At 33.2% G+C, this 21,389-nt stretch overlaps 2 protein-coding genes across 6 annotated transcripts in view; one reads left to right on the top strand and one right to left on the bottom strand.

Annotated features, from left to right (window-relative positions):
• The window catches only part of LOC130903546 (uncharacterized), a 37,394-nt gene extending 23,974 nt beyond the window's left edge, over nucleotides 1-13,420 (bottom strand). For 4 of the 5 annotated variants that reach the window (XM_057815705.1, XM_057815703.1, XM_057815702.1 and 1 more), the window contains exons 1-9: nucleotides 13,280-13,413; nucleotides 10,855-10,977; nucleotides 9,566-9,777; nucleotides 6,314-6,613; nucleotides 4,828-5,050; nucleotides 4,146-4,448; nucleotides 3,786-4,091; nucleotides 1,769-2,074; nucleotides 534-845 (exon numbers count right to left, since the gene is read on the bottom strand). In XM_057815705.1, coding sequence (XP_057671688.1) covers nucleotides 534-845; nucleotides 1,769-2,074; nucleotides 3,786-4,091; nucleotides 4,146-4,448; nucleotides 4,828-5,050; nucleotides 6,314-6,613; nucleotides 9,566-9,777; nucleotides 10,855-10,977; nucleotides 13,280-13,343 — 2,149 coding nt within the window. In that variant the 5' untranslated portion in view covers nucleotides 13,344-13,413. Of the gene's footprint in view, nucleotides 1-533; nucleotides 846-1,768; nucleotides 2,075-3,785; nucleotides 4,092-4,145; nucleotides 4,449-4,827; nucleotides 5,051-6,313; nucleotides 6,614-9,565; nucleotides 9,778-10,854; nucleotides 10,978-13,279 lie in introns of all 5 variants that reach the window. The other variant, XM_057815700.1, reaches the window with a different exon arrangement.
• Nucleotides 13,421-14,043: 623 nt separating this feature from the next.
• Nucleotides 14,044-20,426, top strand: LOC130903636 (leucine-rich repeat-containing protein 15-like). Its single transcript, XM_057815859.1, has 8 exons — nucleotides 14,044-14,259; nucleotides 14,313-14,463; nucleotides 16,244-16,387; nucleotides 16,444-16,769; nucleotides 17,716-17,849; nucleotides 18,223-18,482; nucleotides 19,397-19,522; nucleotides 19,608-20,426. Exons 1-8 carry the CDS (start codon nucleotides 14,064-14,066, stop codon nucleotides 19,819-19,821), a joined length of 1,551 nt encoding a protein of 516 aa, XP_057671842.1. The 5' UTR covers nucleotides 14,044-14,063; the 3' UTR covers nucleotides 19,822-20,426.
• The last annotated feature ends 963 nt before the right edge of the window (nucleotides 20,427-21,389 follow it).

Consider the following 21,389-nt stretch of genomic DNA (forward strand, 5'->3'; position numbering starts at 1 on the left):
CAAAATGCAGCAAACTAAAACACCAGCTGATAAAACAACTTTGAATTATGCTAAAAATGAGCGGATCCATGAATTTCTGACTGAATTAACCTACGTTACTAGTAAGGATAATTCACTCTAGAAAGTAACCAAACGATTGAAAATACTCAATCTACATAAACCACCAATAAGAAAAGAAAATTGAAACTTGGCACGAAATAATAAGCAAATAGTTTTCTTTCAAACCGACGAAAGTGATGAAATACTGGATTGAACCAGAGCAATTGGATTCTATTGTTAGATCTACTTCTCTAAAATAAGTTTCTGCAGAAATTACTAAGATTTCACCTCATAGTTGGGGAAATAATGAAGCAACTTCCACGCAAATTAATAAAACTATTAAAACATATAAAGATGCAAAGAAAATTATTCCAGCTCATCAATCAGCTCAAATTACTGTGTTAGTTAAAAGCGGTTAGTGTTTACACGTTAGTTGAGTTGAGGTTGAGGCTTTTCCAAAAAAAAATTGGTATCAAATGTCTTCTATAACTTACTGTCTAACGTAATGGTAATTTCGCTTGGATCTTCAACATTTTCGAACGTAAGCGGTTTCTGGAAATCTATACTACCAGTTTGATCTTTCTCATATTTTGCTAGATACGACAACTCCGAAAATTTCGGTCCGACACTTTTTTCTAATAACACAACCAACACCCCAACACCTTTGGCAGTAATACCCTTCACCTCAGCTTCCATAGTTATTATTAATTCTGAATTATCATCGATAGTATTTGAATCCAATGGTTTCGTAACCTCAATTAACCATTTTTTATTTTCGAATATCACATTGAAATTTTTTTTATACTCTGAAATGAAATACAAAAAATGTAATTCACTTTAAACAGCACATAACCTCACTTTTGATGGTCATATTTAAAAGGATATTTATGGAGACTTGAAGTTGGGAAAAGGATATAACTTAGGAATCACACAAGATTTTTTTAAAACTTGCATTTATTAAGTAAAAACGGCACGGCTCTAAACGCAGATTTGCAAAAACTCGGGTCAATAAATCTGGGGTGATTGCTGCCATTTCCTGGCGGAAACTTTCCTTTATCTGATTGATATCTCTTGGATTCTTCATGTTCGATAAAAAAAATCAAGAAGCGTCAAGTCAGGGCTGCGTGGGGGCTACACAGCCACCATAGAGTCATTTGATGTGTGACATTCTAGATGGAACCAAATTCTCGAATTCGTTATTTTTAATCTCGTAAATTTTTCCCAACAAAGCGAGTTTCGTCCTCGTGAATCTTCAAAAAAGAAAGGGAATTATTCCTTTGCATGAGATTGCTGCCAATACCTTTAATTTCGGACTAGTGGAGAGTGGTTTATGATGTTTAATTTTTTTATAACAATTTTATCGATTTACGAACCCATTTAAATGAAAATGAGCCTCATCTGAAACAAGGATGTTGTCAAAAGTGAAAAATCGACTAAGCATTCCTTCAGCAAATGTTAACTGTATTAACTGGAGCTCAAAAAGATGCAGTTCAAGATCCAACTCGCTGTAAACCTCGACGAGTTTAAAATTTGTAGTTCTAGATGTTTTTGGTCGACATCTTGGTGGTGGTTTAAACCTGGAACCAATCTTAATCCATATTCTGAACGATGCAGCGTCGAAGCGACTCGTGGTTGGTAAAACTCCACGAGTGCAACTTTCCAACCACGCTAGACCCTCCCCAAAAAAGATGACGCAGTATTGTACCACGCGATATCTTTGAATACTTACCGCTCAGGGTTATCGTGACTGTAGATGGATCATCGACATTATCAAAGGATAAAGGATCAGTAAAATCAATAACAGTCGCATTTTCTTTGTAATTAACGGTGTAGTAAGGTTTGGAAAACTTTGGAGCTTCCATTGTGTCTTGGAGGGGTAGAATCATTTTAACAACAGCTTGCGGTTGGTTACCGTAAACATCTTCAGCTGTTAGGGCTAATGCTAATTCGGTTTGTGAAGATAAAATATCGGCTGGTAGTGGAGCCCGGACTTCTATAGCGAATTTATCAGTTATTTCGAAATATTGCGAGTATTCTGGAAAAATATAAAAGTATTAGTTAGAACGGGAGGAAAACCCCTTCTAGAGATGTAGAAACCGACTGAAAAGACTGTTACTCAGGGTTATTGTTTAATATAATAATTTGTGTTAAGAAACCCCATTTGAAAATACCAACTAAAACATTAGAAAGCTATTTTTTATTAATATTATTGATATTTTCAACTATTATGTTAAAAAAAAAAATTACGACATGCTTGTGTAAATAATTATATATTTTCGAAGTCATTCGAGATATCGATTTAATTTTCACTTAAATCAATTGAAAAAACGTGAGTTTAATTGAGTGTTCATATTCGATCATCCCAATTTTATATTTGTTAGAAATATACAGGGTGAAAGCTGGAGTTGTTTATATGATGTGGGAAAACATATACGCTTTCTAACCTCTATTTCACACTAATTTTCATTGAAAATAAGTGCGGAAATCGATTAATTAACTAATTTTAAACAACTTTTTATCTATAAAGTTTTTTCTGAATGTTAATACTTATCGACTTATTATTACCGACATGAAAATTTCGGTTTTCAGTCAAAAAAACCACGTTTTTAGTTTGTTTTTCGCGAATAAATGGAAAAATATGCATTTAATCGAAAAATCTGTAGAAACCAAAATTGTAGCTTATAAAAAAATAAAAAAAATTGTGTATTTACGATTTACGCAGATTCAATACAAAAGGAATTATTGTTCGTTGAAAAGCGATTGGTATTTTCAAATGCCAAAATAAAAAGTTTCTACGTCTAATAACCGAAAACCAATGCATTTTTCGCAGAAAACTTATAGAAACTTTCTTAAAGTCCTTTAAAAAAACTCCATTTTTGTTTTTTTAAAAAGTTCCTAGCATTAAAACTAAGCGAGTTATGAAGAAAATAATGTCGATTCCTATTTTTTAGTTGTAAAAAATAGTGATAATCTCACCCTCTCCTTCACCCCATTTGAAAAAAATCGTTACCACCCCACAAATCGCTTTATTAATGTCCTAATAATATACTCTGAGTGTTTGAACCGTTTAAACTACTTATTTTTGAGAAAAATTGAGCTGAAAGTGGCCATTTTACGTTGCGTTTACGCAAAGTACTTTTTTTGTCCCTTTTTGGCATAAATCTTTTTAAGATGAAAGAAATTTAATTCAAACGAGCTTGTAGCTGTCTAAAAAACCTACAAGATACTTTTTTGAGTGACTCGATTGCTTAAAACCTAAGCGAGTTATGGGGAAAAAACCAATAAACACTTCGGACCAGCCTGCACCAGGAAGATAATATCCTTTTGGAGTTTAGCCTGCAATGAAGACAACTGCTATAACACAGTCCCAATTTTAGACCAAGAAGACGATATAGAAGACGCAGATGATACAGAAACAAAAAGAGTTAAAATATTAAAACGATTTTTAAATAAATTTAAAGATGATTTCAATAAGTCACACATCCAAAATTTAAATTTTTTTAAAAAAGGGATGGTTTTCACCCTTAAAAAAATGAAAAACAGCCCCGAGTACAGAGTAAAACTTTTTAATACATCATAAATTGTCTATCAACGTTAATTTAAAGTATTTATTTATACACTCGAAACTATTTTTTATGAATTTTATCGAATAGGGGTAGTTTTCACCTCTAATAAATAAAATTCAACCCCCAGCAAAAACTTTCAACTGTCAATCTAACGAATATTTAATAAAAATATTTACTTACGTTCGTCAACTGTTATTTTCACGTCAGTAACGTCCGTTGTAAACCCAATAGGATTTTCATTATCGACATCAACAGTATCATCATCATTATAAGTAGCTGTATATAATATATTAGTAAATTGGAGCTTATGTACTGGTAACTGAATTACTATAACAGTTTTGTCTGTATCTGTATCTACAGTTGCTTGAATAATTAGTGTTAAATACGTTTTCGATGATATTTGTTCGGGCGTTAATTTATTTTCAACTTTTATCGTACATACTTTGGTATCCTCGTCAAAATCTACCCCAAAGTTGTCTGATAAATCTACAAATAATGTAAGGGTTAAATTTATTGGTATGTTTATATAGTTTTACTCACCTCCAGTGATATTAAACGTTGGTTTTTTGGTTGTTTTCATGATCAATTCTATATTTTCATTCATATTTACAACGTTATTAACATCGTCGTAAGATCCAGTGTAGCTGTGGTCTTTAAACGTAACCCCACCTGTCGGAACGTTGGAAAATTGAATGATGATCGGTGTAGACGCTTCCGTATCGGTTTTTAAACTCAAAATCAACGCCGTAGACGGCGATACCGGATTTTCAATTGTTGCTGGTGAAGAGACTTCGAAAGTTTTTGACGCTGCATCAAATTTCACTTCAAAAGAATCTTCCATTTCTGAAAATTTCAACGAATAAACACTTCCAAACCAGACTTTGTTGATATTGGAAAACAAAAAACGTTTTTCTCGAATTAGCGAAGCATTGAATTGAACTGGAAAGTTAATGCAACTTCTGGGAACAACCTCATGGAGGAAATGGGAAAATATTGAACGCAATTAAGTGAATCCATCATAATGGAAAGACCTAGAAGAATTTTTAACACCATTCAGGCCGAAGCTAGTCTAAGATGGTTCAAACTATCCCCCATAATGTTGATGGAACATTTCTATCCCATGATCCAGTTCAAAATCAAGCGTTGGTGCTAATTTGATGGGACGTATCCTAAGCGTTAAGCAAGGTCTTGCCTAGGTTGCTTAAAAACAGATTTAACTCACCTCCTATTAAATGAATGTCAGTGATTTCCGATCTGGTCGTATGTAATGTTATATTTCCGGTTAGAGGTATCAATTTGTTCTCGTTAGAATCGTAGTCGAATTTGTAAGCAGCTAGATTATCGTCTGGATATACAAAGTAAGGGAAATCTAAACTCAACGTTTCGTCAACGTCGATTGTTATTTTGACGGTTTTATTGAGGGGACCAGGGTCAGTACCACCATCCTAAAAATTTAAATTGAAAAATAATCGACTGAAAAGATATCAAATCTTCCAAAATGATGATTTTTTGTTGTAGGATGTGTCTCCTTTTCTTGCTGCGGTATTGGTAATGGTAGTTTCAATCCCATTCCTTTTGAACAGTTCCGGATGGCTCCAACTCCAAAAGATCTTCATCATCATCCGGGTTTAATGCTATAGAAGTCTTGTCTTTGTGTGATTATTTAGGCAGCTCTACCTCGACATGACTGTTGATAGTCCAGGACTATCTTTGTCTGTTTCAACTATTTTTTTATATACTTTTCATAGTATTTATCCTGCAGCTGATTCCGATTAAAGATTTAGATCCTACCAATGGTTTATTAGCGAATTTGTCTGCTATTTCATTTCTTTCTTCTCCATTGGGTCCCGGAGCTTATTGAAAGGTTTGAATTGTTTTTGTTGTAGTTTCCACAATATCGTTAATTACGCCAAAACATCTTGCTGCGGTATTGGTAATGGTAGTTTCAATCCCATTCCTTTTGAACAGTTCCGGATGGCTCCAACTCCAAAAGATCTTCATCATCATCCGGGTTTAATGCTATAGAAGTCTTGTCTTTGTGTGATTATTTAGGCAGCTCTACCTCGACATGACTGTTGATAGTCCAGGACTATCTTCATCTGTTTCAACTATTTTTTTATCTACCTTTCATGGTATTTATCCTGCAGCTGATTCCGATTAAAGATTTAGATCCTACCAATGGTTTATTAGCGAATTTGTCTGCTATTTCATTTCTTTCTTCTCCATTGGGTCCCGGAGCTTATTGAAGGGTTTGAATTGTTTTTGTTGTAGTTTCCACAATATCGTTAATTACGCCAAAACATCTTGCTGCGGTATTGGTAATGGTAGTTTCAATCCCATTCCTTTTGAACAGTTCCGGATGGCTCCAACTCCAAAAGATCTTCATCATCATCCAGGTTTAATGCTATAGAAGTCTTGTCTTTGTGTGATTATTTAGGCAGCTCTACCTCGACATGACTGTTGATAGTCCAGGACTATCTTCATCTGTTTCAACTATTTTTTTATCTACCTTTCATGGTATTTATCCTGCAGCTGATTCCGCATAAAGATTTAGATCCTATCAACGGTGCATTAGCGAATTTGTCTGCTATTTCATTTCTTTCTTCTCCATTGGGTCCCGGAGCTTATTGAAAGGTTTGAATTGTTTTTGTTGTAGTTTCCACAATATCGTTAATTATGCCAAAACATAGTATTGATTGTTTACTTACCGTAGCTGTGAGCGTGTAGATTCTAGATGAGCTAATTGTTAATGCTTTGTTCGCTCTAATATTTGCTATATACTTTTTGGTATTATTATAATCGACCGTGGTGGTTATATCAAAATCGTTGGGTTCTATCGTGAAGGTCATTTCGGTATTTGAAAAATCCAAATCTTCAGCTTTTATAGAATCGCCGTACAAAGTGAAATCCGTAACGGGCATTATCGGAGAGGCGACTTTATAATTATAATTTTCTTCTTCGAACTCGGGTTCATGATTATTTTTGTCGTAAATATCGATATAGATTGGCTAAAAATGAAATTTTTCATATTGAAGTAAACTATATATGTAATATCAATAATTCAACTCAACTCCTTTCATTTTTGTGCTGAGCAAGTACTGATTGATAATACGAATATCTAGAAGATGTCTAGAAGATTCCGAGGAACTGTTTCTGTTGTAAAAAAAGTTCTGAAGGGAGTAGGAAGAAGCCAAGCTTTGAATCGATGAGTAGAAGACTTGGTTCAAATCCTTAACGTCGTAATGGCAAATATAAATTGATTTACCTGACCTGTTTACAGTCCATGGAGATGGGAAGTTCAAAAGAAGATCATTTATCAATTATTTTTCAATAATAAAGTTCTTGTAGTACCAAGAAGTAAACAGTTCTTTTTTATTATATCAACTGGGTTCCAATAACGTACCGCGAATCAACAGCTACAAATACCGGCGTATTAAATGAAGTTTTTCTTTTCACAGAGCAAATTTTATTTGTTTGAACTATCCTCATAACCAAAATAAATTTTTCCAAATCAAAATCTGCCAAAGAAGACTTGAAACTCCATTTCAGAATTCAAAATTTGCCAAAAAAATGACTCCAAAGTCGAATTTAGACTAAAAGATTTTTTCCAAGTTAAAATTTGTCAAAAAAGACTCGAAATTCCATTTTAAACTTCAAAATTTGCCAAAAAAATGACTCCAAAGTCGAGTTTAGACTAAAAGATTTTTTCCAAGTTAAAATTTGCCAAAGAAGACTCGAAAATCTATTTTAGACTTCGAAATTTGCCAAAAAAATGAATCCAAGGTCGAATTTAGACTAAAAGATTTTTCCAAGTCAAAATTTGTCAAAAAAGACTCGGAACTCCAATTTAGACTTCAAAATTTCCCAAAAAAATGAATCCAAGGTCGAATTAAGTCTAAAAGATTTTTTCCAAGTCAAAATTTGCCAAAGAAGACTCGATAGTCCATTTTAGACTTCAAAATTTGCCAAAAAAATGAATCCAAGGTCGAATTTAGTCTAAAAGATTTTTTCCAAGTCAAAATTTGTCAAAAGAGACTCGAAATTCCATTTTAAACTTCAAAATTTGCCAAAAAAATGAATCCAAGGTCGAATTTAGACTAAAAGATTTTTTCCAAGTTAAAATTTGTCAAAAAAGACTCGAAATTCCATTTTAAACTTCAAAATTTCCAAAAAAAATGACTCCAAAGTCGAGTTTAGACTAAAAGATTTTTTCCAAGTTAAAATTTGCCAAAGAAGACTCGAAAATCTATTTTAGACTTCGAAATTTGCCAAAAAAATGAATCCAAGGTCGAATTTAGACTAAAAGATTTTTTCCAAGTTAAAATTTGTCAAAAAAGACTCGAAATTCCATTTTAAACTTCAAAATTTCCAAAAAAAATGACTCCAAAGTCGAGTTTAGACTAAAAGATTTTTTCCAAGTTAAAATTTGCCAAAGAAGACTCGAAAATCTATTTTAGACTTCGAAATTTGCCAAAAAAATGAATCCAAGGTCGAATTTAGACTAAAAGATTTTTTCCAAGTTAAAATTTGCCAAAGAAGACTCGAAAATCTATTTTAGACTTCGAAATTTGCCAAAAAAATGAATCCAAGGTCGAATTTAGTCTAAAAGATTTTTTCCAAGTCAAAATTTGTCAAAAAAGACTCGAAATTCCATTTTAAACTTCAAAATTTGCCAAAAAAATGAATCCAAGGTCGAATTTAGACTAAAAGATTTTTTCCAAGTTAAAATTTGTCAAAAAAGACTCGAAATTCCATTTTAAACTTCAAAATTTGCCAAAAAAATGACTCCAAAGTCGAGTTTAGACTAAAAGATTTTTTCCAAGTTAAAATTTGCCAAAGAAGACTCGAAACTCCATTTTAGACTTCGAAATTTACCAAAAAAATGAATCCAAGGTCGAATTTAGTCTAAAAGATTTTTTCCAAGTCAAAATTTGCCAAAGAAGACTCGAAACTCCATTTAAGACTTCAAAATTTGCCAAAGAAAATAGTTAAAAAGTCGAATTTGGTCCGAAATGGCCCAATTTTTACTAAAATGTTTTACAAAGCCGAAAATTAGTCAGAAAATAGTTTTACCAATTCTACATTTACCAAAAAACTTTCTGAAAATGCTTTTTCTGAGCCTGATTTTGACAACAAATCTTTCTGAAGATACAATTTGACAAAAAATGATTTTTCCAAATCAAAACTCGCAAAAAAGACTCGAATTTGGATAAAAATGGCTTTTCTAAGTAAAAATTTATAACTCCAAAAACGAAATCTTCCAAGAAAATGACTCCAGAGTCGAATATCGACAAAAACGGCTTTTCCGGGTCAAAATTTGCCAAAAAAAGAGATTCCCAAAGTAGAATGTGGACTGAAATGACTTTTCCAACACCAAATCTTTCAAAAAATTTACTCGAAAGTCGAATTTGCGCTAAAAGACTTTTCTAAGACAAAATATTTAAGAAAAAATGAGTCCAAAGTCGAATTTTAACAGAAATGGCTTTTCAGAGTCAAAATGCTTAAGAAAAAATGACTCTAAAGTCGAATATTATTCAGAAAATAGTTTTTCCAAGTCTACATCAAGAAAAATATTAATCACAAGTCGAATTTGGTCAATAAATGATTAAATTTTTTTTAAAATAGTTTCTCCAAGTCCGATGTTGTCAAAAAAAATCCTAATTCGTCTAAATATGTTTTTCCAGGTATCTTTCCGTTGAAAAAATGCGTTTTCCATGTCGAAAATAAAAAAAAAGTTATTGTCAGAACCTAATTGAAAATTCAACGAATGTTCGCACCGAGCGGCTCGGCTCAATCGCCGGATATTACAGCGTCTTCGAGCTTGGAACCTCTATAGATTGTGTAGTTTCTAATACAGCAACTATCGCCATCTTTAGGCGAGACCAGATACTTTTGAAACCATCCTCGAAGAACTGTAAGGTAGATCTAAGGTAGAATGTTTGTTTGTAGTTTTAACTCACCAATGTACTTGTTTGATCCGTATTACATTTCATTGTACAACTATATACCACCCTTATGAAAGATTGTTGAGTTTTTTCAGTATCGGCGTCCAAATCAGTCATATGATCGGATGTGGAAATAATGAATTTTGATTCCGCTTCATTATTTTCGATTTTAATATAATCATATTCCTTTTTACAACTATCGCTTGTACAAATACATTCCAAATCAGCTGAAAAAGTTACATTAGAAACTCAAAACATTTTCGTGAATGTATGGAAAAAATATTGTCTATAAAACGTTTTATATGGCACAACAAGAATAGAAATTATCAAACGTCGCCTTAAGGATGAGTGATTCGTCCGAAAATTCGCTTATGGGTAAAGTACGGCCCACGGGCCAAATACGGCCCGCGGTTTTGAATAAACCCTACAAAAACACGCAAGGTGGCGTTTCACGACGAGGTAGACACAGATGAATTATCTATCCCTCAAACGGGTAAATATAGACATTAACTCCATCTGTGGGAAGCATCTTACATTAACTAACGTACTAGTTTGCTGTAAGGACAGTCAACGACCTAGCGATCTCGAGTAAAAAGACTAAGTTTCATAAGTTAGTAGAGGCTCTATCTAAATCTGCTAAAGACATAAAGCATGTGCTCGATGTTGTTAATAAGCTTGTTAATAACATTCGTAGACACTCATAGACAATTTCTTGAGTCATTGTTGAATCTTCTGATGTACTTTACTGCACTAAAGTAACGTAGTTCAGTGCAGGAAAGGTTTTCGAACGAGTTTGGGATCTAAAAGACGAAATAATCTCCTTCATGAAAGTAAACAAGGATAAGATCAGTGTGGACATTTGAAAGATATAGTCTGGCTTCCGATCTTCACAGATCTTCTGATAGATTGAACCTTAAACTTCAATCATCAATCAATTTTGGGATCAAATTTGAAATGTCTTCATGAAGATTTCGATCAAAGTTATCGAACATGACTTGGACATTGTCACCATGAAGTTTAATGGTGAATCAGTCAAACCAGAATCGCAGCTTGAGCTGTAACTCTGAATTGAAGCACCGTTTGTAATTTTGTTTGGAATATCTACCAAATTTTTTTGTTTTATCTGGTTTTCCAAGAAGTTTACCCAAGCTTAGAGCCTTCCACCAACTTCTGGATGATTCTAGTCTAGTTTCTTCGTTGGGACTTCGATTATAAAGCTTTTTTCTAGATTTATTTAAAGAAAGTTTTAAGAAAATTGAGTGATTTATAAGATATATACGTAGATTAATAAATAATATGCTTACTTAGTTTATTCGTATAAGGACTTTGGTATATAACTTTATTATTAACATCATCGTAAACTTTTTCTGATGGTTGAAGAAACACTTCCCATTCATCGTCAGTTATGTCTGTTATTTCACATTTACCTAAAAAGATTTTGTAAACGCTTATGAAAAATTCATTGGACTCTTTAATAATAGAAAGGGGTTGAGTTAAGTGGCTTTTCAATGGAATTAATGAAAGATTCGATTTAATTAATAACAATAGGCCATAAACAATCTCGGTCCAGTAGAAAAACCTTTTTTGTCAAAATTTTAATAATATCGAAGAAGAAAACGACTAAAATCCCGATGTACAGAAGAAGAAAGACACTTTCAAAGGCATTTTCAAAATTCTTCGAATCGATTTCGTTAGTTATGGCACATAGAGGATTAAAAGCTTCGGGATCGATTCTAAATTTAATCCGCCAGCAAAGATTATGATTTCTATAATAAATTAGGTTCAAGACCAACACGTTTTTCTCAGGAGCAAAGTATCAATCTCAAATTTCTTGTTGTAAATTGTTGCAAAAGACCTATGGGGACAATTCTCTATATCGCGTAGGTGTTTTTCAGTGGTGTAAACGCTTTAGTGGAGCACTGAAGATGATCAGCGTCCTGGTCGCTCTGTGACTGTTTCAACTCCGGAAACAGTGACCAAAATCAACCAAATTGTGCGTGCAGATCGTCGAATGATTGGATGATTGCCGAGGCTGTAATCACCGATAAAGAAACGATTAGAAAAATTCTGCCCGTGGAATTACACATGACAAAAGTGCCCAAAAGTCTGACTCCTGACCAAAAACTCTCGCGTCAGCGGGTCTGCTCAGATTTCCTTGAAAGATTAGGAAGGTTAGAAAAAGATTTTCTTTGAAAGGGGCCCGATTTGAGGCGATGGAAGCGGTAAAGCAAAAAACGACAAACCTCCTAAAGGTCCTCACCAAAGAAGACTTCCAGCACTGCTTCAATCAATGGAAAACATCTCCATAGGCCTCAGATCGCCCTCTAACTGTTTCGACATCGGAAACAGTGACCAAAATCAACCAAATTGTGCGTGCAGATCGTCGAATGATTGGATGATTGCCGAGGCTGTAATCACCGATAAAGAAACGATTAGAAAAATTCTGCCCGTGGAATTACACATGACAAAAGTGCCCAAAAGTCTGACTCCTGACCAAAAACTCTCGCGTCAGCGGATCTGCTCCGATTTCCTTGAAAGATTAGGAAGGTTAGAAAAAGATTTTCTTTGAAAGGGGCCCGATTTGAGGCGATGGAAGCGGTAAAGCAAAAAACGACAAACCTCCTAAAGGTCCTCACCAAAGAAGACTTCCAGCACTGCTTCAATCAATGGAAAACATCTCCATAGGCCTCAGATCGCCCTCTAACTGTTTCGACATCGGAAACAGTGACCAAAATCAACCAAATTGTGCGTGCAGATCGTCGAATGATTGGATGATTGCCGAGGCTGTAATCACCGATAAAGAAACGATTAGAAAAATTCTGCCCGTGGAATTACACATGACAAAAGTGCCCAAAAGTCTGACTCCTGACCAAAAACTCTCGCGTCAGCGGGTCTGCTCCAATTTCCTTGAAAGATTAGGAAGGTTAGAAAAAGATTTTCTTTGAAAGGGGCCCGATTTGAGACGATGGAAGCGGTAAAGCAAAAAACGACAAACCTCCTAAAGGTCCTCACCAAAGAAGACTTCCAGCACTGCTTCAATCAATGGAAAACATCTCCATAGGCCTCAGATCGCCCTCTAACTGTTTCGACATCGGAAACAGTGACCAAAATCAACCAAATTGTGCTTGCAGATCGTCGAATGAACGTCCGGTTGGTTACAAAAGTCTGAGCGAAGTTGGTGGCAAAAAATCTGACTCCTCTTGCGTCAACGGGTCTGCTCAGATTTCCTTGAAAGTTTAGAAAAAGATCTGCTTCGAAATGGACTCGATTTGAGTTTCCTGAAGACCCTCACCAAACAAGATTTTTAGGATTGCTTTCGATCAATGGAAAAAACGTTTTTTAATAGCCAGACCTCGTATAAAGCTGTATTTAGTTTTCTTTTACATTCAATAGATTACGAAATTATTTTTTAAATCTTAAAAGAAGAAAACGAAAATAAAATGATTTAATTATTTCTCTAAGCTGTAATTTAGATACGATTAGACGATTCAAGTACCTTTCAAAGATAAAATTAGTGTGATAGAACTGAATTTTGATTTGTTTTTACCTTCAGTACGATTTTTAAACATGTTTTTTATTGGAATTTTGAAAATAAAAGCACCTCCTAGGGATTCCCCTTTTCAAAATATTTATCTTTCGATTTTAATCTAGGTTAATAAAAATGGTAGCTAGGACTATCAAAATCTGATATTATACGGTTGATAATTGAATGGATTTGAACCAACTTACCGTTGTTACTGGCCTGCGAAGGCCTTAATAAAAATAAACTCAAAATAAACACACTTATCCGCATCTTTTTTGATTCAAGTTGTCATTGTACTAAAGTAATAAATCGACTATTTGCATCAATTAATCAACTTTATCTAATTTCTCTGTTATCGAAAATATATTTTCATTTGTATTTCTGGATATTTTATTTTATCTATTCGGATTATTGATAAGGATGTTATTGATGTTTGTGATAAATCACATGACATTCAATTGATTTCTACGAATAATTTTTAAAAAAATATTCGAAATTATTATTCACAAGTTATAATGCAAGTTTCGGTGTCGTTGTACTTCATCAGTGGCGTAATTTCCAATTAAAACAAAGTAGATTTATCTACAATTATGAATCTCTCTAGAACCCAATATTTTACGCCCCAAATGATGGATTCAGAATTAAAACAAAAAATTAAAACAAATTGAGCGTCCAAAATGAATTCCCAAACATAAATCGACATCTCCAAGTCGAGGTACATACTACAAGCAAATTAATTTGTTAAAAAGTTTTCTCTATTACCCCAAATGTCGAGGTTACCAAATTTTTCAACCCTCGGCTCTCTTTCAGTCCCCTTTCAAGAACAATTTAACAGGTTATTTCAATTTCCACCTTGAATACATATAACACGGTATATAAAATGATGAATTACGATTGTAGGAAGTTAATTTTTCACGCTACAATAAACAGAATTATTATTCAATGAAACAATTGGTTTAACTTTAGTTCTGTAGAGAAGTTCTTGCGAGAATGTCTCTAATTTTCATCTTGTTTTGTACGTTTTTTCGCATAAAAGCCGAAGGGGAATTCTGTGAAATAAACGCTTGTCAAGCTTTGTCTCGAAGCGAAATGAATTTAAGAGAATTTTCCGATAGTTTGGAAAACGATGGTCGCGACGATCACCTATCAAAATTAGAAAGGAGAATTAGGTCTTTAGAACAACCCGGTATTATTTTCAATCGTCCTTTTATTTTCATTATTATCACTATGGAGTTTTAGTGTGGAAAATTTCAACAGCAAACGAAAGGTGGATAGAATGCGGAGAAGGACCCTGTAAATGTACACCGGAACTGAAATCCGTGTCTTGTTGGCAGAAAAAGTTATCTGCTATACCATCTGAGCAAGTTCTACCCGAGGATGTTATAACTTTGTGAGTAAATTGTTTCTTAAGCAAAAAATAACCAGTAGATATCTTATGGTTCATGGTTCTACAGTATGTTTTAGATAAAATCAACGTATTTTATCCCCCTCAACCTCCAGTTGTATCTTGATGCTCATTTTTGCTGTATTGCCTTACCACCAAAGCTGACGCCGTCTATATAATACTTCCCCGATTAAGGATTCCTTCCATTGTAGTCAATAGAGCCTCAATCTGATCTAGCACTCATTTTTCAAAACTTTTCCTCATCAGGTAACTCCAATAAGGTCCAGAATGTGAAGGCTTCTAAAAATCATACTCACAACTCATAATATATTCAAAATACTCATTTCCTGTTCAGTTCCGAAGTTTTTATAGGGTTCTCGAGGTCTAATTGAGGTTCGGATCCCTTTGACATGCAACATGAATGAATTGGTTGAGCCTGAGAAGAGTTTCCTGACATTTTTCTGCACATCTGGAGTTCTAATTAGGTTAAGATGTTGGTTTTCATCTAAGAACAATCAGTTAACGAAACTCTTTCATTTGACATGCAGCATGAGTGAATTGGTTGAGCCTGAGAACAGATTTCTGACATTTTTCTGCACATCTGGAGTTCTAATTAGGTTAAGATGTTGGTTTTCATCTAAGAACAATCAGTTAACGAAACTCTTTCAATTGAGATGCAGCATGAGTGAATTGGTTGAGCCTGAGAACAGATTTCTGACATTTTTCTGCACATCTGGAGTTCTAATTAGGTTAAGATGTTGGTTTTCATCTAAGAACAATCAGTTAACGAAACTCTTTCAATTGAGATGCAGCATGAGTGAATTGGTTGAGCCTGAGAACAGATTTCTGACATTTTTCTGCACATCTGGAGTTCTAATTAGGTTAAGATGTTGGTTTTCATCTAAGAACAATCAGTTAACGAAACTCTTTCAATTGAGATGCAGCATGAGTGAATTGGTTGAGCCTGAGAACAGATTTCTGACATTTTTCTGCACATCTGGAGTTCTAATTAGGTTAAGATGTTGGTTTTCATCTAAGAACAATCAGTTAACGAAACTCTTTCATTTGAGATGCAACATGAGTGAATTGGTTGAGCCTGAGAACAGATTTCTGACATTTTTCTGCACATCTGGAGTTCTAATTAGGTTAAGATGTTGGTTTTCATCTAAGAACAATCAGTTAACGAAACTCTTTCATTTGAGATGCAGCATGAGTGAATTGGTTGAGCCTGAGAACAGATTTCTGACATTTTTCTGCACATCTGGAGTTCTAATTAGGTTAAGATGTTGGTTTTCATCTAAGAACAATCAGTTAACGAAACTCTTTCAATTGAGATGCAGCATGAGTGAATTGGTTGAGCCTGAGAAGAGTTTCCTGACATTTTTCTGCACATCTGGAGTTCTAATTAGGTTAAGATGTTGGTTTTCATCTAAGAACAATCAGTTAACGAAACTCTTTCATTTGAGATGCAGCATGAGTGAATTGGTTGAGCCTGAGAACAGATTTCTGACATTTTTCTGCACATCTGGAGTTCTAATTAGGTTAAGATGTTGGTTTTCATCTAAGAACAATCAGTTAACGGACCCCTTTCAATTGAGATGCAACATGAGTGAATTGGTTGAGCCTGAGAAATATGCGCAGACATCCAGCATAATGGATGATTCTACATCGTCATTGCTATTCATTTGAAGCACAGGCATAATCAGGAAGTGCTCTACGATTTTAAATATAGATGAAAATGTATTAAAAGTCATGCACGAAGCGAATTTTCTTTTTTTTTTTTCAGGGATTTGGGTATAAACCAGTTGACGTCATTACATAGGAATGTATTTAGGTATATGACGTATTTAAGTGAATTAGATTTATTCGACAACAAGATAGACCATTTGCCTACTAATATATTCGCAACATTGAACAGTTTGAAGTATCTGTGAGTTGTAAGGTACTTTTGAAATTACCATTGAATAAATAAAATCCATATTTTAGTCGTTTACATAAAAACCAATTAGAAGAATTGTATCCGGATTTACTGGTGCATCAAATGAATTTACAAACGTTCGATGCATCTGAAAATGTATTGAAGAACCTTCCTTCTAACTTATTTAGAGGATGTCCTAATTTGATGTTACTACATTTGTCCAGAAATCAATTGAAGACTATTCCGGAGAATGTTTTTAATAAATTAGAAGCTTTGGAAGATCTGGATTTAAGTAATAATCTTTTGGAAACTGTTCCTAAATTTGCTTTTGTTGATTTGGGGTCATTGAGAAGGCTTTATTTGGCTGAAAATAACATCACTCTTCTACCAACAGGTATAGTAGACTAGATAATTTGGAATAAAATACCGAAACTCTTTTTTAGTGTATTTATTTGTATTATTTTCCATTTTTATACCTAGATTTAGATAATTTTAGATCATAAAGTAAATTTTTTTTCTTTTTCGTTTTAAAAACATTTTTATTCGTCTCATTTCAGCTCAATTACACTAGTTGAATCTTGATACGGGGGTTGTTACTTAAGTTTTGAGATAAACAAATAAAAATAAATATTTTTATTTGTATTTGCATGCGTTTGAATCATTTTTTTCAATCCTTCTAAATTCGCGATTTGAACTCATCAACCGATTCTTCAGGTATAAAAAAAACGTCGACCTCGTAATGTATTTTTGATTAATTGATATTGACCCTTCAACTCGATGTTTTGACTGTTCAAAATTGCTTGAACTGATGTGCGAGAATGAATTTTTCAAACACTTTTTGCTAAGAAATGCTGTTGTATCATCAATCTCACGGTTTGTCACACGACGATTTTGCAAATTTACGAAAATCGTCCTGGAGCGAAATGCGAACACGATTTAATTGGAAATGAAAAATCGGCGAAAAACGGTGGCCCGAGACGTTCTGTTTAATCCACGTCAAAATCTTTGATTTAATTCAATTCAATTAAAGTATCTGTAAACAACTCAAATAACAGTCGTATGTCAAATGTCAAATTGTCAAACTTTATTAAAACAATGTCAAATTTGTCATATTCGTATCAGTGTTGCCATATCTCGAAATTTAAGTAGTAATCCTCGTGCACACAAATCTCGAGTCCTGAAAACATTGTAGTAAACAGTTTTATTCGTTATCGTATAGTAAATATCTTCAGGAATGTCGAAAAAATCATCTAGATATCATAATATTTTTAATTATATACAATTTAACAACATCTAACGTAAATATATTGAAATTAATGTCATTTATTTATGACTCTTAGGTGTTTTTGATAATTTGGTGAATCTACATGAATTGAATTTACGAAAAAACCAGATTTCGTATCTCTCCCCTAATTTATTGGATAAATTACAAAATTTGAAGATATTACAATTAACAAACAATAAAATTACACAAGTAAGTTACTTAAATATACTTTTCTTCAATGTTTTCAACTCCATATAACGTTTAATTATAAAAAAAACCTTTCAAAGGGTTAAATTTTTATTATAAAGTTTCTATGCGTCCATTTTGTTTATTGACAAAGCGGTTTTGCAACAAACTATGAATTACTAGTTTTTTCCATTATCTATCATTCAATTTTTTGAAAACAGCGCCACAAAATAATAGAGTAGTCGGGGCGATTGATTAAAAATCCGGTCCGGATCTTGGCTTCACCATAAACCGACTGCAATCTCTTCGAAAACTGCATCTCCTCAGCTCTAAATTCCATGGTTTAAACGAATTTGACATACAAGAATAATCACAACTAACTTTTTATTTATTTTAGATCGGTCAAAAAGATTTCATAAGATTAAGCAACATTCTAGAATTACATTTGGGGCAAAATTACATCAACGATTTGCCGGAGAATGCGTTTGTCGAAAATAGAAATATGGAAAAGTTATTTTTATTTTCTAACAACTTGGAGGAATTGAAAGAAAAAACGTTTAACGGACTGATTAGCTTAACCTCTTTGTTGATAAATAATAATATTTTGAAAAATATTAATTCTAAAATTTTTATGTACACAACAAGTTTACAAAAGCTGTAAGTATCTTCATTAAAAAAAGTTTAATAAGAATAATTTATGTACGTTGTTAGTTCTGGTTAAATAACGTTTTGACATATGGTAACACTGATTTGAATATGTCAAATCTGACATTGCGATAATAAATTTTGACATTTTAAATGGTGAACGTACTCAAAACGTGTTGTCATTCGAGTGCTTTTTTTCATAGATACTTGAAGCATTCGTGCGATGATTTTTGATGACTTTCGTCGTGGATTAAACTTCGCCACACGATGAATTTAGCGAAAAGACATCGATGCTGTGCGTTAACTGATATGGCAACATCGCCGTATTAGTTTGAGGCATATATTTACGAGTTGCTTCAAAAGACGTCCAAAAGTTCGTGACAGGCGATGAATCATAGATCTACGCGTACGGATCTTTCAAGACAAACTAATTCCAATAAAATTCGTTCGCGTTCAAAGCATTTTGAAGCAAATGGTTGCCTGTTTTTTCGGAATTATTGGACGTGTTGCCACTTTTTCTTTAGACCAACGAAAAACAGTCAATTCGAAATGGTTTGCCAGAAGTGTAGCCGTAGAAATTACTCCTAAAGTTTCACTGTTAGTTTTTATAAAAACAATTGTTTATTAATTATTTTTGATGGTGTCGAGTGTAACTTACGTAATTCTACATAATTTCTAACATCATAAAACAAAGTTTTATAGCAAATTTTGATGAAAAAGTCAATTTTTCACTAAATTCCTCTTTAAAAAGTGAATTGTCAACATAATTAACATCAGAATATCAAATATTTGACCAAATTGTACTAGTAAAAGTCTGACTCAGATTTCTTTGTTATTTTTCACTTTTTTCCACACGTTTTTCTTTTCTTACTAATATAAAATTTTGTTTTCTTACATGAAATTTCCATGGTGATTTGTTTTTTTAGGCATCTGGATAGTAATAAATTTCATTTTTTACCGTCAAAATGTTTAGATTACTTATCTGAATTAACCGCCATTAAATTGGCCAAAAACCCATGGCATTGCGACTGTAATATCTTGTATTTATCACTGTAAGTAATAATAATCGAATTTTTCATAATCTTCAAGTATTTCCATGAGAAACATCCTTTTTTTTATTGTTTTTCTATATTCCAGTTGGATAAGTAACAACAAGGATAAATTATGGGATGCGCAGCCAACTTGCAGAGGTCCTGGGAATTTAGGAGGATTCCGTTTAGAAGACATGACCTTCGATGAACTCTGCGAAGGACAATGGGCTAGTATGTTGAATCTTTCTCCACGTGTACCAGTCAAAAGTAAACCGATCGAAGAAGACGATAAAACAACTAATGAAACAATAAATCAGTAGTAGGGTGATTCCGTTCTAACTGTGATATTCAATGTCCTGTATTGTTTTTTTGTACTAGTCATTAATTAATAATCAATTAATAAAAATTTTGTGTTAATTGAATAATTCTTAAGATATTTAAACATTATTTTTATACAATATAACTTGCCACTTAAAGAAAACTTATACTACATCACTTGAATGTCAGTACCGTGTCATGTCCATTCCTAGAATTTACCGATAAATTATTAATTTTTTTGTCGTAACAAATGATTTAAACTAATTACCTTATAAATTCTAATGTTTATGATCAAACTGAGGAAAATTGATGCACTTGTTGTTTAATATCTTAAGTTACCATGTCAGTACCGTGGATAAATGAGTCAGTACCGTGGAACTCAAAATCCGACATTTGTGTCTTGCTCGTGATACTTTGAAGTTGTAGTAAATTCCTCTTAGAGTTTTATTTTTACAGTAAAATAGATGAATAATATGCATAAAAAAGTTAGAAAAGTTAAATTTTAAAATCTTGAAATTTTGAATACAAAAAATCACAGTTAGAACGGAATCACCCAGTAATACAAATTGTACATTATTCAATAAATTATTGTTTGTGATACAAGAAACTCTTTTTTTTTTCGTATACGTCTTTTGATTGGCCCGGTTTGAAAGCAGAAAATGAGTGTACAGAGAGAGAAATAAGCAAATAAGACAAAAGGGAGTGATTAAAATAAGAAAATTACTTATCGTTGAACAATTGAAAACCAAAACATAGTTTTGTGATAAATCAATGAATTTTTAATGAAAATATAAAAGACTATCACAGTTTTCACGTTAAAGGCGAAGAAAGAAGAAGAACGATTGCAGTAGGACACAGGGCCCCAAAAATATAACAGTTTCCAATATCAATTGCAAAGAACAATCAATATTTCATAAATACGCGCGACACATACCAAATTAAGTAATGAAAAATAATATTTGCTCCCCGTATAACATTCGGTAAAACCGTCAGTCCACGTGGACTCATCATCTTCACTGTTTACCAATGAAAACATCGATTCGTAAACATAAATGCATTTCTATTGGCCCAAACTGTATGTACACAAAATATTCCCGCCAGAGACAGTCTGGGATAAGCAGTGGCGTGGCTAGGTGAGATTTATTAAGTAACTTATACTACTTATATACGGCAACGCGGCTAGTGGTTGACAAAAGCTTTAAAAAAATTGATCAATTGAAACTTTCAACATGCAAAACTGGTTTCTAAAATACCCACTTTTGAACAAGCATTGACACTTCAAATTCGATAGTAAATGATTTATTTGAACAGATAAAAAAGTGTGACGAATCAAATCTGGATTGAAATGAACAGTCTGTTGAAACTGTTAAAGAAAAAGCGAAGGAAGTGAAAGAAAAAAACTTCCAGCACTGGAACTTCCAGTCTCGTTATTTAATAGCCGCACCTCGTATATTAAATGACTTAAGAACTGCAGGGGAACATTTTATGGTTTAGAGTTAATTACTTAAAGATTGAGGTGTTTAAAAATACAGGGTTGCCGGTTTATTTAATATATAAAGACGTATCAGTT

Source organism: Diorhabda carinulata, chromosome 2, assembly GCF_026250575.1.
Source record: "Diorhabda carinulata isolate Delta chromosome 2, icDioCari1.1, whole genome shotgun sequence".
In the NCBI taxonomy this organism is placed as follows: Eukaryota; Metazoa; Arthropoda; class Insecta; order Coleoptera; family Chrysomelidae; genus Diorhabda; species Diorhabda carinulata.

What these genes read in the sequence shown, in the direction of transcription:
- LOC130903636 (XM_057815859.1), top strand. Translation starts at nt 14,064, where the DNA reads ATGTCTCTAATTTTCATCTTGTTTTGTACGTTTTTTCGCATAAAAGCC. An exon ending in CATCACTCTTCTACCAACAG is followed by an intron (nt 16,770 to 17,715) that starts GTATAGTAGACT and finishes TATGACTCTTAG; the next exon opens with GTGTTTTTGATAATTTGGTG. An exon ending in CAAACAATAAAATTACACAA is followed by an intron (nt 17,850 to 18,222) that starts GTAAGTTACTTA and finishes TATTTATTTTAG; the next exon opens with ATCGGTCAAAAAGATTTCAT.